This window comes from Amborella trichopoda, chromosome 10, assembly GCF_054954075.1.
Source record: "Amborella trichopoda isolate Santa Cruz 75 chromosome 10, AtrichopodaSantaCruz75HAP2 v2.0, whole genome shotgun sequence".
Lineage (NCBI taxonomy): Eukaryota > Viridiplantae > Streptophyta > Magnoliopsida > Amborellales > Amborellaceae > Amborella > Amborella trichopoda.
Genome location: NC_142345.1, coordinates 43,729,570 through 43,747,896, shown reverse-complemented (window position 1 = coordinate 43,747,896; position 18,327 = coordinate 43,729,570). Strand labels below are relative to the sequence as shown.

Below are 18,327 nucleotides of genomic sequence, written 5' to 3'. Positions count from 1 at the left end.
AAAATTGATAGGTTACGTGGTTGGATATGGTGATTATCCAAAATCACCCATCATAAGGAAATGTGTGATTGATATTGATAAGTTTCTCAAAACAAAATCGAATTATTAAAAAATTAGGATTCTGGATGTATCTTTTAGTTCTTAAGATATATGTAACACATAGGAAATTTCTTATTTGGTGTGAGGTGACTTCCTCTAGAGAGAGAAGCGAGCATCGATAATGCATCCCTTTAGAGAAAAGAAAGCTTTCTATGGAGAAAAAATTTACCTCCGGTAGAGTGAGAGATTGGTTTTTTTTGTAGAAAAATGGTGTGAAAGGTAGATGATCTCTTCCTAAAGAGTGGTTTAATTGTAGAATAGAGATGATCTCTTCTTGAATAGTGGTTTAGTTGTGAAATAGAGATGAAAGATCGATAGGTGGTCCCGATCGGGAGACTGGGTATAAAAGAACTTACTCGACAGGGTTTTGTAAAACTTGACTAAGTTTTGACCCGAGTTATAGAGGTAGCTCTATATCTCAAAATCTATAATGTATATATAGTGAATTTCGATTTGTCGTGCCCATGGATGTAATCATCTTGAAATGAACCATGTAAATCTTTATGCTCTTGTAGCACGTGTGTGTTTGTATTTCATGCTTTATTTCTCGTATTATGACTCGTGCTCTCGCATATTTTGTTTCTAAATAGTGTACGTTTCTAGCTAGGTAAGTACACGATGTTCATGGATTCCAACTTTTGGATTATTTCCGCATCTAAGAGCATTCTTAAATCCCAACTCCTGACATATGTAAACCTTAATAAGAAAAACTTTAAAGAATTGCATATTCCTATTTCCGCATCTAAGAGGCTTCATAAATCCTAACATATGTAAACCTTGGTAAGGAAAACTTTAAAGAATCTCGAGACCATTTACCTTCCACTAATAAACAAATAAACAAATTCAATGGTTCAAAATTAATAGAATTGATAGCAATATAAATCAAGAAGTTGCAGAATTTCAGATCCTAGTAATATATTTAAAATAGGTTTTCGGGTTTCAGTCAAAGCAATAGAAATAGACAGCCTCGCCGTAGGTAGTTTTCTGCTAGTCAGGTAAATGACTCTCTAGCTTCATTTGATTGACAGGAAAGGAAGAGGGGAATTTATAAGTGTGCATTGAAGCTGCTTTGCTTTGAGACAGCTAATGCGAAAACAAAGGGAGAAATATACAGAGAGAGGAGAGAATTCTAAATTTCTGAAGGTGATGGCCATGAACAAAAAAGGGGCAGTCGAGTGTGTGTGTGAGAGAGAGAGAGGTCAATGTAAATGATGAGGTGGGATAGATTTCGTACAAGATTTCAGTGCAACAGGAAGCAAACAAAAGATTTAGTTACCATCATGAACAATGGAATTCATTTCTTCCATTCTTACAGAGTAAAATATTTCAAATTTCTTTGAAAACTTTCACTGATCCGTAAATGAACAAAGTAAAACCTAACTAATGGGTCTGAGACAACAGCCATACAAACTCTGAACCATTGTTCTTGCAAATTATGAAAAGCCGTCTTCCCTGATAATTTCCTCTATTGTGAGATGCTGAAGAGAAATGGAGTACCTAACCGCATGACTCGAATCCCCTTTGCTCAGCAAAAATGATCCATTGACATGCACTTTAACAAGGGAAAATGAGGATGGATCATCAGCAGTATGTGTGCATGAGAGAGAGAGAGAGAGAGAGAGAGGGAGATGATTTAATCAACAAAGAAAGGAAAAGAGGACGAATCCATTTCTTGACCAAGAACTAACGATCGCATTTAAACAATAAAGGGAAGTTTTCATAAATATCCCCACAACTTTCAGGAATTCAAAAATGTCCTTGATGTTTTATATTTTATGCTCGTGTTCCACTTTTTGTAGTGCTTCTTGTAATTTGTTTTTTTTTTTTGTACATTAGATTAAGCACAAATTTTTGTGTCCATATTGCTCCCCATCATGCACCTCTAAAAAATATTAGAAAATAAAAATAAGATGACTAAATATAGCTACATGTTTCAGGGGTAGTTTGATCATTTTATTTCTTTCATTATTTTTTTTAATTTTTTTTTTCTTACTAGTGCATGATAGTAAGAAGTAAGAACAAACAAAATTTAAATTTAATCTGATGTATAAAAAAAATAAAATTGAAATACAATAGGCACACTCAAAAAGTGGGGCACAAGCGTAAAATATAAAATATTGAAGACATTTTTAAAATTAGGCAAAATATAAGGGATCCTACTGAATTTCCAAATTTCCCCAAAAAAAGTTCACATTGAGGTAAGTTGTCAAACATAGAGATACCTTTGATTGTGAAAATGCATGGCAGCCACCTCTTATAGATAAATAAGAGTCTAGGGCTATCACCATGATGTGTATCAGAGAGCAAAAGCTTGCATGTCCCCCTCAAATTCTGTTTCCCACTGACAAAAGCTCAAGGAAACTTATAATAAGGATTAAAGCATCCAATAATTCAAAGCCACACTCTCACTATTGTATTTGAAAATTTTCAAGTATTTCATTACTTACTTTACATAGTCTATAGCATCCCGACACAATGCCAAGGTTCTAACCATGGCCAAGTCCCTTCCTCTTTGATTTCCATACCTCTCTTGACAGTTTCTAAAACAACAGCAATCAATGTTCGATTTAGCAAGCTATAACAAGGCTCCAATCAAAATTTCAAAGGACAAAAATAGTGGAAATAAATGAATTCTACAACCGTTCTGTTTGTTCATGGACTTCATGTTTTTTATAATTAACTTTGATCATAGAAACACATCATATTTCGCTGAATAAAGGACCAAGTTGTGAATGGTTTGATTACTTTGAAGGTAAGAATGGAATTCATAACAGATGTAAAATCAATGCACATGAACCATGGGTGTTACAAGGAAAGACCATCAAGGAGTAATAGGAGAAGCATGAAAACTATGATAACTTCCAGTCATTTTTCCATCCAAGAAGAGAAAAGGGACATTCTAGAAACAGTGGCTTTCCATGTGATTTCACTTGTCCATTTGTATGTCTCATGTTCATATGTTTTTCTTTACAATGCTGCAATTGTATCACTGCTTTGCTGAATATCGTGCATGACAACAGAACCAACAAGGACAGCCTGATATTACAAAGATTATATGCTAGCATGATTTACAATCTGACATATTAATTGAGTAATAAAACATATTTTATACATGGGAGCTTTCAGATTTCCAGAAGCAAACATGAATTTTAAGCATACCACACATTCATATGGTAAGATTTGAAAAGCCACTCCTATGAAAAAGGAAACTGGGAATACAGGCCTCCATAACATGCACTAGCATGACATACAGACAAGCTAACGAACAATGTACCTATCATGGAAGAATTCACCAAAGTCATCAATGATAACTGCAGTTGGAAATGTCTCGTGAAAATGGAATGCTGCAAAGTACTTTTTGAGTCCCTCATCATCTTCCAAATACCTGTAAATGATAAAAGTTAAATCTTCCAACTTGTTTTTTTTGTTTTTTCTGTTCTTTTCTTGGATCCTAGATAAAATAAACTGGTGCCCCATATTCCACCCAAATACCAAAGCAAAAATATGCCAATGAAAGAAATGCAAAAGGATGAAAACTATGCATTGTAGCTATTAACATTTACCAGTGTTCAGAATCTCAGTGAGACCAACTCAAACTCACTCGAGTCATCCAGAACTGGCAACCTGCCAGTCCCAGATAAGCCTAACTTGTGTTGACCAAGTCTCGACTGAGTCTGCCAAAATCTTCAAAAGAACCAGTGATTCTGATCTGTGACTAGACAGACTCGGGATTTGGTGAGCTGACTTGGACCCACTCCTGGAACATTCCTTGTCCTCAAACACTGAGATTCACCAACAAAACTATTTTTGAAGTAGCCAAAACATTACCCATTTTCTAGAGTTTAAAATGCAAATATCCAGAGTCTTGACTATGCTAAAATATTCTACAATTGGAGAATTGCTGACATAATAAAAATAAGTAAAAGATAATACAACTGTGTTCTTTTTTAATAATTAGAGATGATAAAATTGCATGTTTTTACGACAATCAACATTTCTCATTATCTTGATAAAGAGAAGGCAATACTTTTCTTCATAAAAGCCGCAAAAGGAGAAAAGGTACTGCTTTTCTGTATTTCTTTTTATTACACATTCTCTATAAATTATATACAAGTGCTTCATTTTCTTCAAGGAATTCAACTGACTTAGAAACAGTCTTGCCTATGCAAAATAGAGATTTATATATACTATAGGACATCAACAGAAGCTAAGGAACATTGAGAGCTTCGTATTAAGGAGAAATAACTAGTTTTTCTGTTTCAAAATGACTAAGAGAGAAATAAATGATAGTAAGTGAATTGCATAAACGAATTCAAGTATTCTTACTTCATCTGAATTTTGTTAAATATGTCTGATGATGGAGCAATGCCCTGCAACATGAAATAACAGAGTATTCTAGTAAAACAACAGACCCACACTCATGCATGCTTGCGGACGTGCACACATACACATACACACAGATACCAACCCATAGATGTTTGGAAATAATATGGACCCAAAAAACCGGCAAAAAAAATAAAATAAAATAAAAAATAAGGTAACATGTCCATAAGTTCTTACTAGCAGTTTTGGTTGCACCAGTCGCATCTTAAGGTTGGTTAACTACTATTGATATGAATTTGGTTAGAGACCACCTTAAGCATAGGGGCCCTGAGTTCCAAAACTTTGTTCCATAAGATGGGCTACAGAAAAGGCACCTAACCCCTTTTGCTTTGTTGGTGTTATTTTCCGAACTTATTCAACATTTCCGACTAACACCAATGTCAATGGCTATCCATGTGGCCAGTTGGGGCCCATCGTGAAAAAGTGGAATCACTTGCTCTTATGTGCTCCTGGTTATTGAAGGAAAAGGAAACATAGAAATTTTCTGTTGCTGCTAAATCTTGAAGGTAAGCAATGGAAAACCATCTTAAGGCTTGATTTGCATCTTAGGCTTCAGCATTCCAAGAGTTGCATTTTTTAGGCAAAAACTTGGTGCAATTATAGAGATATTCTATATCTTGAAGCAAATTGGCTCATAACTATAGAGAATTCTATAGGATGAAGCCTGGGACATGTGTTGTCACTAATATGAAGTGACCCAATTAGATGAAATGGCTAAGGATACTTTTGATGAAAGCCCAATAAGAAATCTTACACCTTCTGGGGTTGGAAGAGCTATTGGGAATAGTGATGAGGTTTACAATTTTTATCAATGGATTTCTTAGCCATGTAGAGATCATGGGAGAGAAAGTAAAGGTTCTCCTTAGCCTCTAGATGATTTGATGAACATGATTAGAAAGGGTGAATCAAAATACAAAGATGAAATAAAAAATTAGTAAACATTATCAAAAGATTCTTGAGAGATATTACAATGTTCCCATTTCTCACATGTTTTCCACTATATAACATGGACACTTGTGTTTAAAGCTTTTTCACATGTGACACCGACAATTGTGTTCGATACTTTAGAAATCGATACTCTAGAAATTTAGGCACTTCTTATTAATTTTTACTCTTGAAATCTCACTACAAAAGGACTTAATGCCATTACACTCATATGTCCATATCTATTTAAAATAAGTTTTTAATCAAGAAGGTTGCATAATACTTGGCAAAGAAGGGCGCACAATCTCTCTCTATCTCTCTCACAAATTATACATCAACAACATCTGAGAGATTCCTAAAATCTGTATTTTGGAAGAATCAGGGGTCTTATTTACTAATTTTCAGCATCTCTCTCTCTCTCTCTCTCCAAATTACACTTCAACAGCATCTAAGAGATTCCTCAAATCTATATTTTGTAAGGATCAGTGGTCTTATTTTACTAATTTTCAGCATCACTCCAACTTTTCCTAATTTCCCCAAAAAAGAAGTAAAATAACTAAAAACCGTACCTGGATTAAAAATGGTAGTTTGTTTTCCATCCTCTGTTTGTTGCAGATAAACACCACTGAATCTGAGCTCTCCCTTGCCCGATTATAGGCAAACTGAAAAAGAAGCGAGGTTTTTCCACTGAAAATTTTTTAAAAAACAAAGAACAGTTTATCATATGATCTATGAAGAACATTGATTAAGTACCTTCAGAGAAATAGAAGAGAAAATAGGAATAGTTACCAGCAAGGCGGACCAGAAAGGAGCATCATTTGCTCGCATTTTTCAGGCATATACTTAGAGGAGATTTCGCCGGGAATTTCACCGGTGCTCATGCTTCCAGCGAACTTCGACGGAAAGAATTGATCCACCATTCTATAGAGGGAAGAGGGACAAGATTGAAACCCTACAAAAGCATCACATTTGCCCCCAATTCTTTTACCCATGAATTTTGTTATCCTCCCATTTGGAGTTCTTCATAGATTCTGCTAAGTCTCCAAATTTTTTTGCATGAACGAAAAAGTTCAACAGGCTCCAGCGTTATACTCAGGGTCTAGACGCATGTACTTCAAAAGTCACCTTTTATCGTATTAAAAAAGAGAAATGATCGTGATCAACCCTAGGTTCCTCAATATCATCCTTAAATTTTACACGGATGTATAAAAAAGACAAATCTCAGATAAGTGTGGTAATTTTTTTCAAAGATTTGTACCAACCTGATCAATCGAAGTCTTACACACATAAATAAAGAGGGTCCTATAAAATAATTATTCATTTAAAAAAAACCTTAAAACTGATTATTATATACTAAAAAAATTAAAGTTTTTTAAAAACGCAGAGTACATCTTGTTAACATATTATCTGGATCATTATTTTTAATTTTTAAGTATTTATTGCAGTGTCAATGACTCCTAGTTTATGCAAGTTACTCGGTCGAGTTGAGCACTATGTCAAAAAGCCCAAAAAATTTTAAAATTAAAATATGTATTAAAAGTTAAATCAAACTTAAAACAACGCGAAAATTTTAAAACAAGCGTAAAAAAGAAAAGAAAAACGGATTTGAAAAAAAAATCTAATTTACAATTTAGGGTATTTTAGAATAAAAAAAAAAAAATATCAATGGCAAATAAACACTTATCAATCTTTAGCAAAGGCATTCAAATCATGTAAGAAAAAATTATGTAACACAACTTTATTTTTTAAGAATTTTTTTAATTTTGAAGTATTTTTAAAATGCCTCAAGTTGTACACACAACTCGTGGTACTCTTGCCCATAGGACGAGGCCGAGTAATTGGATTGAGTCTGAGTCGACTCAACCAAGTCCTAATACATTTTTTTTAGCTTTTTTCGCTCTACATTATTTTTGAGCTTTAAATTTCATAATTATGGACAAAAATAGGTTTTTAAGCCACCGTAAAGATTTCTGATATCAAAACTACATCTTTTAGTAAACTTTATAGGCCACCTCATTTTGATCCCAAAGTTTACACCTTGTACAAATGGCAGTCTTTCTTAATTCATGCACTCCTTCCCAAAATACCCTTTTTCTCATATAAATTATGAAAAAGTTTTAGTGAGCCCATGCTTAAGTGACTCTCTTAAATTTTACAAGATAATCTTGACTACGTAGATCATGAATATGAAAAACAATTGGAATTAAAACTTAAATTTTAATTGTTAAAATGAACATGTTCAAATTTATATTTTTTTTATTTTCATCATCCTCCTGGTCGAGATTATTGACTTATTAAATTTTACATCTATCTCTACGATAGATTTTGGAAGGAGACCACACAAAAATAGGGCAAGCTAGTTGGCACAGAAAAATTGAATCTTATAAATTTGATTGCAGATTTTGCAGGGCTTGACATTACAATATTTATTAATGCTGCATTTTAAGATCTAACGAACATGTAGTCTCGATGGAGGAACTAAAAATAAATTGCGTATCCTAAAGTTTGGTCTAGATCTAATGGATATGTGAACACCTAAATTAAAAGGTCAAAAAATATGAGGACTGTTAACAAGGTATAGAACCATTTACTATTAAAATATTCTATTGAATACATCAAGAGAAGAGAGGGCATATGCTACTCTAATCCTCCAAGAGAGAATCTCTGAGTTCAAACTTATCCCCATTGCTACAAGATAGATACTTAATAGTGCATTTAAATCTCCATAATCATCATAAGATTACTCCTAGTTAAAAAAACTTTCAAATTTTGGCAGTGATTTTATACAACAGTTGTATCATAGTATCATGCAACGGTTGTATCATAGTATAATGCAACTACACTTCTAGAAAACTATGTTTGTGGTATTTGTTTGACCCATAATTTTGCACACACACTTTGTTCATCTCAATAATCAATCCAAAAAAAAAAAAAAATCAATTTAAACCCTAAATATGGTCAAAATTAGTCCCCTCCAACAACAAATCTCGACCATTCATTTGATGAATTTCAAGATCTTAGCCTTTACAAACTCAAAATCATTTTTTTCTTCTTTTAACATTGTTCATCTAATGATAATAAAGCTATCTAAAAAAATTGGAAAAGAAAAAATCCTTCTAAGACCTAGATCTAAACATTTTATCAAAATGGACGGCCTATGTTAATTGAGCTTGAAAAATACTTTTCTAAGTTATGTTTTCAAATTATTTTTTTTTGTGACTGTTCATTAGAATGAAAAAAAATATATATTTTAAAATTTGGATCAGACAAATGATCCTAACATGATTTTTAAATATTGGTGCATTATATTACTATATGACCGTTGCATGAAATCACTACCCTCCAAATTTATTGCCACTTAAATTCTAAAAACTCCAACTCATTTATTGAAATTCAGCTCTCGGTTAACTTTTCAATTCAACATTCAAAAGGAAACTTTTGTACCTGTTTATTGAATGGCATCCCCAAGTCAACTTTCAATCTAAAAGAAACTCCTAAATATTCCTAGTAATTGTTAGAACTTCAACCCTTTTAAGTCAAATTCTAAGTATTCATTACATTTTAGCTCCCTTGGAAAGCCTTGCCTAAGGGGGTGGCAACAGGTTGGATCCGGGTCCAGACCCAAAAAAATGACATGGGACATGGCCTGGACCCTAGCAGACGTAGAACTGGACATCAAAATATAGTATGGGACTCGAACCCAGACCTGATTTGACCCAAAAATTAAAATATCTATGTATTTAATAGAATACCCAGACCTGAACTCGACTCCCAACTTGGGTCTGGGTCCATTGCCACCCGTACAATGGCCTCAAGGCTAGAAATTGGGGAAGCATGGAGTGAATGTCAGCTATCGCTCTTAAGGGGAGTTTTTGAGTTCCATGCCCTTCCAATTAGTACCTAAGTTATTTATTTTTAAGGGATCATACATGGAAAACTGGGTGAATCATTGATGATCAGACAACTCTAACCCATGCATCCAATGACTTTGTAAGCCTTGAAGCAAGCCTCTCGGTGCACAAATTGCCATTAATGCTTGGTGATATGGTTGCAACCTTAAGAAGACTATGTCAGACGTTAGGAATCCTCTCTCAACTCATTTTTTATCAGTTTTATTGTTTCATATGGTTACGGGCTAACTTTTCTTTCAAAACTTGTAATTTATGGTCATATTTCCACAACCTTGAGTCAATAGGCTGGAACAAGGTTTAAAAAAGGGATCAGTGACCCGGATCATCCATCCAAAATTTGAATGGAATTGGTGAAGCGATCCAGATTAGAGATTGGCCTGTTTCGACCTAAAAGTTTTTTAAAAAATAAACAAAAATATCTAGAAATAGTGTTTTTAAGTTTCCAAAAAATTGGGGGTAGTGCATTATGTACTATTATTATTTTATGAAAATACATGAATATTAAGATATCGTTCCCTTATATCTGTTGACCATTATGTTCACATCACTAAAAAAAGAGTCCAAAATAGAGCAAAAAACTATTAAAATACAATTATATAAAAATATCACCTTACAAATATGTAGAAATTATTAGTTCAATTTAATAAAGTCCATAATCAATATTTTGTTTTAAAAAATGGAAATTAGTGTTATTTCCAATTAATTTATCGTATATTAATTAAACATGTTCAAAATCATATTAAAATTTATAAAGTTCACTCATTAAAATTAAAACAACCCAATAGTTGTATTATATTTTGAAAATTAAATGCGATTCAAAAGGCGATACACTTGTAAATTTATATTATTGTATGAATAGAAATTCTAAATTTCACCTTGAGAAAAAATAGTGCTCAAAATTATAAAAGTAAATAAAAGTAAATTTTTTTTATGTAATCACTCCAGTTTAAAAATTTAAATGTGGTTGCATTTAACGAGAGAGTATCCTATTTATCTTCTAAAATTATTATAATATTATTTAATTATTAAATATTTAAATGCAGTCGTTTTCAAAGAGAGAGAGAGAGAGAGAGAGAGAGAGAGAGAGAGCATGCATACATAAAAGCTTAGTTTAAGAGATTTCTAGATTGTTCTTTCTCCACAAGATGGTTCAATCAAGAAGTGAGTGAACCATGTCTATCACGAAGAGAGAAAAAGTAGGACGATAACCAACTAGAGTTATTGCAATCATAGAGAAATCCACCATTTCTCTCCAATTGAATAAACAAAGCCCAAAAAGTATGTTTTTTCAATTGAATAAACAAAACCCAAAAAGTTTATTTATTTATTTTTGTTAAATTAGACAATGCCCGCTCATGAAAATTAAATTAACAAAGCATCATTGGTTATGATTTTATTTATTTATTGAAATTAGACTGTAATATCTCATTACTGATATGTTGACAATTTGAGATTCAGAACTCAAGAAATAATTTTCTTTCTTTATTTACAAAGTTGGCGCCATTTTTTTGAGAAACCATATCCACAAATGTGTTGGGAAGCAATTCCCTTTCTTTCTATGTGTGAATCAAAGGTAAAAACATATCTTATGTTTTACAAATACTGAAAATAGGCAATTTGCTACTTGCAAAGTAAATGGAAATCACAAATCACAAAAGGGAAAAGGAAATTTCCACCAAACACAATCACAATAACACAAGATATAATGTGGAAAACCCTTCAATATGAAGAGAAAAACCACTGGGCAAATCCGAGAAATCTACTAAAAACAAACAAAAAATACAAGATTACTCCACAAGCATCATAAGGATAATCTCTTTCCCACATAAAAAAAAACCCAAAGATGGTTTTCCAATGGCTTGGAGAAGCAGACGCAGAGCACACCAACTGTTCCTGTTTTCCAGCTGAGTGTAGAGTGTGGCAAATAGAAAAAATGACCTTTGCACCAACTGTTCTTATTTTCCAGCTGAGTGTAACAAATAACAAAAATGACTTCTGGAATGGCCTATCGAGATGCTCTGGAATGACATATCAAGATGCTCACCAATGGATGAAGGGTACTCAGTGGTGGAGGGTGCTCGCTAGTGGAGATGGTCGCTCATGGAGGTCATCGAATGAAAAGTGCTACCCTCTACCTGTTCTCTACGGTAGTAAAAAAAAACCCCTGTTGGGTTTTGTCTGGGTTTTAACTTTTAAACACCTATATGTTCTCTCTCTAACCTTTTCTTATTTTATGGGGTCCTTTTTTTTTTCTTTTTACTACTTATGAGGCTGGACCCACAAGGTAATCACCCAACAAAATGAGCTAAAACACTTTTATTAATTCAAAACCAGCTAACTAATATATACAGAGTTCTAAAAAAAACCTATTTAGACAATACCAAAATCCATTATAAAAGTCTTTTTCTTTTTTTTTGAATTTTTATAATTAATTTTTTAAAGAAGGAAAAGTAAGTTGAATTGTGTACAAAATTAATGTGTCAATTTATAAAATGCTTCATCTTAATTGGATACAACTTACATTGTACACGATTCCATAATCAACTAATTTATGAAAATCTTCTCCATCTATTTCGTTTTTCACTACCAGACTTAATTCATCCATTCAACTATATTTATGCCTTGAAATTCCAAAAATGTAAAATGTTCTATATTTGCAGGAATAATACAAAAATATTTATAAAATATTATAGAAAAAACATGGAATTCAAAATGAACTGGTGGAATCACCAAGGTTGGTTGCTGGTCGTATGGTAAAGGATAGCATGTGGCAACCAAGTAAGAAATAGAACAAGAGATGTAAAAAGCAGAGAGGGAAAGAGGGAGAGAGAGAGAGAGAGACGCGTTTTGTGTTGATTTTTCTATTTTCAGAGCTTTTGTGTGCTTTACATGCCAATCTCAAACCGGATGATTGACACTATATCATTTTTTCTACAAAAATACAAAACTTAAAACGTTCAACGTACGTTCTATAATCGTATAAAAGAAGAATGAATTATGCACTAAACTTAAAAGAAATCAATAAATGTCATTCCAAATATATATAACGTACAAGTGATCCTCACCAAGTTCTTATAAGAGTAACAAGAACCTCATAAACCAACCAAACCAATTATGAATTAGGAGTATTTCTCAAAGGAAATAACTCGAAAAGAATAAGTAAGAGAGAAAAATAAATAAATCCTCTCGATAAAGTTTCGATTGAGTTTAGAGTAACAAGAACCTCATAAACGAATTCGAGAAGAATGAGTACAAGTAGTTAATCAAATGGTTAGTCTGTTAAAGAGAGGGAAAAGTGGTTAATTAAACAGGACTTACTAACTATCAGTTCATTCTATGGATCACATCTAACAGAGAATCACATTTAACAGAGAATCCATGTTGAGGGGCTTTGTCAAGTGGAAGTGCATTCCGGATTGAATTGATTTGCTCGTTTCTTCTCGCATGGCATGAGATGAGATAGCTACAATTGGAACGTGAATCCCATAACGACTCTCCTCCTCACGAATCCTTCTTGTTGACTCGTATTCATTCATGATTGGCATCTGAAATACATGTGGACGTACCCATTTCACTAGAATTAGTGTAAGTGTTTCCATGCATGCTTAAGTTTAAGCACGTATTGTATTTTTTTTTGTAAATATTAATATGGGATTATCTACAAAAAAAGACTATTGATCTTTTTTTGCAATTCGAGATTTACAATTTTCTTTCTATATTTACAAAGTTAACTCCATTTCTTGAGAAACCATATTCATAAATGAGCTAAAACACTTTTATTAATTCAAAACCAACTACTAATACATAACCAGAGTTCTAAAGAAAACCATTTTAGACAAGGGTGTCGTTTCTATAAAGTTGTAACCTTAAACAATTTAAGTTAAGGCGCACCTTTAAATTTTATCATAACATATAATTTTGATGTAAAATATCTTTAGGATTATCTCAAAATCTATTTTTATATCTAATTATAAAATTATAAACTCCAAAAATAGTTAAAATCAAGTAGATCTATAAACATATGAAAATCTTAAAATGGACGTTCTTGATAATATGTTGTAAGATGTACTATTTTTGAGACACAAAATCTATTTATTTTTCATAGTCATACATCTTGATATCGAGATGATTAATCAGAGAGTTTTTCAACATTAAAACAACTTTTTCCTATGGATTTTTGAAGTTCATCCTAGTTCTACATTTTAGGGTTGCAATCTTATATAAACTTTCTCCTTTAGACAATACCAAAATACAATATTTCATATATATATTTTTTCATTTTTTCCACTATTTTTTTTTTTTTTTTTCCATTTTTTTAAAGGGAAGATACTTTCAATTGTGTACAAACTTAATCCATCATGTCACAAGATGCACCCTAATTCCTAATTTGATGCAACCTGCATAGTACACGGTTTCATAATCAACTAATTTATGAGAATCTCCTCCATTTATTTAATTTTTCACTACCGGACAACTCTATTTATATCTTGGAATTCTAAAAAAATAAAATATTCTATATTTGCAGAAATAATACACAAATATTCGTAAAATATTTTCAGAAAATCCGACATTCAAAATGAACCTGTAGAATAACCAAGGTTGGTTGCTGGTCGCATGGGAAAGGATAGCATGTGGCAACCAAGTAAGAAATAGAACAAGAGATGTAAAAAGCAGAGAGGGAAAGAGGTAGAGTGAGAGAGACGCGTTTTGGGTAGATTTTCCTATTTTCAAAGCTTTTGTGTGGTTTATATGCCAATCTCAAACCGGATGATTGAAACTATATCATTTTTTCTAAAAAAAATAAAAAAATTAAAACGTGCAACACAATTTTACGTCCAGTGGTGGTATAAAAAAAGAAGAATGAATTATGCACTTATTTAACCTTAAAGAAATTAAGGAATGTCTCGTTCCGAAAATATAAAATATATAGCGTACAAATGATTCTCACCAAGTTCTTATTATACAATCCTGCAAAGAGAGAAAAATAAATAAATCCCCTTTGATAGAGCTTCAATTGAGCCAACTTTGTGAAACTCATGATCTCTGATGTGAGCTTCAATTGAGCCAACCTTTTGATGCAGATAAGAATTCCTTTTGTTAAATTCCTTGTTGACCAGAACCTCATAAGGTGGTTAATCAAAAAGTGGAGTTACACAGTTAAAAGAACCTCATAAGGTGGTTAATCAAAAAGTGGAGTTGCACAGTTAAAAGAAAGGGAAGAGTGGTTAGTTGAATGAGGAGTTACTATCTGTTGATTCTATTGATAGCATCTAAGAGAGAATCCATTTGGAGGGGCTTTGTCAAGTGGAAGTCCATTCCTGATTGAATTGATTTGTTTGTTTCTTCTGGCATGACATGAGCTGAGAGAGCTATAATTGGAATGTGAATCCCATAACGCCTCTCCTCTTCTCGAATCCTTCTTGTTGCCTCGTATCCATTCATAATTGGCATCTGAAATACAAATTGACATATTCAACTCACTAGAGTCTAGTGTTAGTGTTTCCATGCATCGTATATATTTTTATGAATACTAATATTTAGAGCACATGTCCCTATTTCTTTAGGTATATGTTTGTATCTACGATATATATGCATTAGTATATGTTTGTATCTATGCATGTTGTATAGATGTGTTTATGAACAATAAATAAATGTGTGTACATATCTGAATGTATGTTACGTATGCATGTTTCACTATACATAAAAAATGATAGTCTTAAGCAATTACCTCACAATCCATTAGAATAATGTCAAATGGAGAACTTGAGGAGTCTTCATGAATCTCATGAATTTCTTTTGAAGCACTTTCTTTACCTCGGAGAGCCTTGATGACCCGGTTCAGAGCATCTTCTCCATTTTCACATATTTCAACCAAAGCACCTAGACGAGAAAGATTAGCCGTTGCTAATCGCCGCAACAATATATTATCTTCCACAACTAGTACTTTCATGCCATCAAAATTCCCTCTAAGCCTTGTACTTGAGCTAGCTGCAGGCATGACATCAATTTTTACTGTTTGTGATGAATCACTGTCATTTTCTTCCCATGGATCTTTCACAAGTTGAAGAACTTTATGTAAGCGAGACCAATGAAATGGTTTGCGTAAAACAAGATTGCATGGAACTTGCCCACTTTCCAGAACTTCCAAATCTTCACTTGAGGTAATGGGCGTAGTTAACCAAACAACCTTAAATTGTAAATTATTTATGCTTCTAATGAAATCAGATATTATTAAAGAGAGTTTCGAAAATGGCCCACAAGCCATATCTATAACCATTAAAATACAAGCATTTTCAATATTGAATCTGGTACTATGATGAACTAGGTCAATGTGGCTAGTAGAACGTTTCAAAACTCTTCTGGTAAGGATGTCCATTGAGTGATCGCTTCGATAGCTATCTACTGAATTCAATTCTAAGCTTTCCAAGGATCTAAAGCTGCTTAAAAACAATTCACTTTTTAGCCTTTCCAATGTACCAAACAAATCTTCCAACCCGTCCGACATCCAAACTTTAAACCCTTGATTACTCATCCATTTTTGAGAAATTTGTCTGGGGACCTCCCCTTGGATTAAGAGTACTGTATGTGCTACAAGACCTCCTAATGCATTTGTTTGTCCTAGGTTCAAATCAAATCGCTCTGTACCTCTTAAGAAAATATTGAATTTAAAGCAAGTCCCCCTTTCCCCTGGCTCTTTGTCTTTGATATGGATATCTCCACCCATGAGACGTACCTGGAACAAATTTCCGCAAATAAAAAATCAACCCTCTAAATGCACATCTATTCTTTTAAACATAAATTGATGATATTGATTTCAAAATTTATATTCCATGAATTGGACTATGAAAAATACATAGTCCATGGGTAATCACCTTCCAAAGATGCAAAGGATAGAGACCATAGGATCCACTACTTATTATGTTTCCTATATTTTACATCATCATCTATTAAATTGGAAATTGATAACCAAAAAAATAATACCTTTTCAGATATGATTCCAAAATTGGATTCTATTTGAGTTTCTTCAATCAATCAATCAAGATTGGAGAGTAACTTGGGAAACTATATGCAATGAGAGTATCATGTGCCAAAATAGAATAACAGTAAAATATGGGGCTATTCCAAATGAAGGAAAATACTGTCTAGTAAAACATTGACATATTATAAATGAAGGCAACATACTCTAGTCAACTCACTCAGACTGACTTGGTAAACTACAACCAACGACTATCATATGCCAAGTAAAATATCCATAAATATGGTTTGTTATAAAGGAATGCATTAGATTCTATTCAAGAACAAAGGCACAAGCACTTAAGCACTTACCAAGGATTTAACTATGCCAAGTCCCAAACCAGTGCCCTGAATATTGTTAGGTACTGATTCTTTAACTTGAATATAATTCTCAAATACTGTTTCGTGCTTATCCTTTGGAATGCCCTTTCCTGAGTCATCCACCTCACAAATAAATTCCAAGGAATCTGAATCCGCTTGAACAACATTAAACTCATAGGCTTCATCACTATCACTTAACCATCTCATAATACAACCCCATGAATTGAAGAAATAACCCTTATGATGAGAGTTAGCTATCGATGCTTTTGAGATCATGATCGGTTTCTTGATCAAAGCACGAACCACAATATGACCCTCTGTTGTGAATTTCACGGCATTACTAAGCAAGTTACTCAAAACCTGCTTAAGTTTTCCACAATCACCTTTTACATGGCGGTATCTTTCAACTGTACCATCATAGAGATCCATGATAACCTCTACACCATTCTTAATGGCAAGCCCATAAAAAATATCAGCCACTTCCTCCATGGTTTCAGCAAGATCAAACTCTCCCTCCTCCAACTGCATCTTGCCCGCCTCTATCTTACTAGCATCTAGAACAGAATTCATGATTGCTGGACACCAATTAAACAGAAAACACAAAAACATTAATATAAGTACAATTGCCTATAAATGGAAAATGCTTATGTAATATTCAATACTAACTAAATCAAAGTATTATTCAATATTCATTCTAATGGTTAATTATTGCAAATGTTAAATAATTCTAAGAAGGGGGAGCAAAAAATAATCCAATGGACTATAGATGACTACAGTACACTGGGTCATTATCGTCTACTGTAGTCCACACCATTAGATTATAATAATCTCTCCCATCATAAATAAATTCCATAATCCAATACATAGTTGTTTCCAAACTTACCAAGCATATTTGTTGCACAAGAATTCATCTGCTCCAAATTGGAATCAAGCTCCAAAGTTTTCGAGGGAATTCTTCGACATAGTTCAATTATGCTAATGATGGCTGCAATCGATGTGCGTATATCATGCGTTGCCATGGCCAAAGCATGGTCCATGTTAATGATCTTCCTTTCAGCTTGTCGGTTCACTTCCATGTGCTTTACAAGAGCAGCACACAACCGCATTTCTCTTCTTGCTGCTCTGTAAAACAAGAACATACAGAAACAGAAGGCGAAAACCACAATGGCGAGCATGCCATACAGTAGAATCAACATTCCCATGTTGCACTTCCTTAAAACATCTATGAGATTTGTGCAGTTACATTCCATTGTAGAAACTGCAATACACACTTAAACGAAATCAATAACTAATCAAGTCAATTATCAAAAAGAGATAAACGAAACTAGAGTCTCAGATCTATCTAGTGAAGAAATGAAGAAATGAGTTTCATAAATTCCATTGAGGTTCTATAAACCCCAAATATTGATTTAAACACGGCCAGAAATCCAAATCTAACCTAGTTTCAGAAACTCAAAATACTGATTAAACACATTTTATCAGCCATAGACATTGGATCAATGACACAAAATAATGGTTAGAGCCAAGTACTGATTTCAATATCAGGACAAAATAATGGTTAGAGCCAAGTACTGATTTTCAATATCATGACAAAATAATGGTTAGAGCCAAGTACTGATTTCAATATCAGGAACACAATAGTTATAGGTTCCAATTTAAGGCCCCAAATCCAAAT

General features: G+C 33.1%; 2 protein-coding genes across 5 annotated transcripts; both read right to left on the bottom strand.

The window, feature by feature from the left end:
• Positions 1-1,366: 1,366 nt before the first annotated feature.
• Positions 1,367-6,671, bottom strand: LOC18447508 (tRNA dimethylallyltransferase). Of its 4 annotated transcripts, XR_016042263.1 has the most exons (8): positions 6,196-6,671; positions 5,976-6,093; positions 4,426-4,469; positions 3,663-3,881; positions 3,374-3,484; positions 2,547-2,639; positions 2,322-2,440; positions 1,367-1,651 (listed from the first exon to the last, which is right to left on the bottom strand). XR_016042263.1 is itself a non-coding variant. In XM_011629939.3 (7 exons), exons 1-7 carry the CDS (start codon positions 6,396-6,398, stop codon positions 1,533-1,535), a joined length of 807 nt encoding a protein of 268 aa, XP_011628241.1. In that variant the 5' UTR covers positions 6,399-6,671; the 3' UTR covers positions 1,367-1,532. The 4 variants fall into 4 exon arrangements, 3 of the variants coding, with proteins under 3 accessions (XP_011628241.1, XP_020531121.1, XP_088705326.1); XM_011629939.3 differs by lacking the exon at positions 3,663-3,881; XM_020675462.2 differs by lacking the exon at positions 3,663-3,881 and having other exon boundaries at positions 5,976-6,068; positions 6,196-6,549.
• A 7,167-nt stretch (positions 6,672-13,838) lies between these two features.
• On the bottom strand, positions 13,839-17,854 carry CKI1 (Signal transduction histidine kinase). Its single transcript, XM_006857606.3, has 4 exons — positions 17,536-17,854; positions 16,644-17,227; positions 15,046-16,050; positions 13,839-14,768 (listed from the first exon to the last, which is right to left on the bottom strand). Exons 1-4 carry the CDS (start codon positions 17,852-17,854, stop codon positions 14,562-14,564), a joined length of 2,115 nt encoding a protein of 704 aa, XP_006857668.2. The 3' UTR covers positions 13,839-14,561.
• Positions 17,855-18,327: the final 473 nt, after the last annotated feature.

What these genes read in the sequence shown, in the direction of transcription:
- LOC18447508 (XM_011629939.3), bottom strand. Translation starts at nt 6,398, where the DNA reads ATGGGTAAAAGAATTGGGGGCAAATGTGATGCTTTTGTAGGGTTTCAA. An exon ending in GGTGAATTCTTCCATGATAG is followed by an intron (nt 2,640 to 3,373) that starts GTACATTGTTCG and finishes CTGTTGTTTTAG; the next exon opens with AAACTGTCAAGAGAGGTATG. An exon ending in ATGCATTTTCACAATCAAAG is followed by an intron (nt 1,652 to 2,321) that starts GTATCTCTATGT and finishes CCCTTGTTAAAG; the next exon opens with TGCATGTCAATGGATCATTT.
- CKI1 (XM_006857606.3), bottom strand. Translation starts at nt 17,854, where the DNA reads ATGGGAATGTTGATTCTACTGTATGGCATGCTCGCCATTGTGGTTTTC. An exon ending in TTGTGCAACAAATATGCTTG is followed by an intron (nt 17,228 to 17,535) that starts GTAAGTTTGGAA and finishes ATTGGTGTCCAG; the next exon opens with CAATCATGAATTCTGTTCTA. An exon ending in TTATTCTAATGGATTGTGAG is followed by an intron (nt 14,769 to 15,045) that starts GTAATTGCTTAA and finishes TTTGTATTTCAG; the next exon opens with ATGCCAATTATGAATGGATA.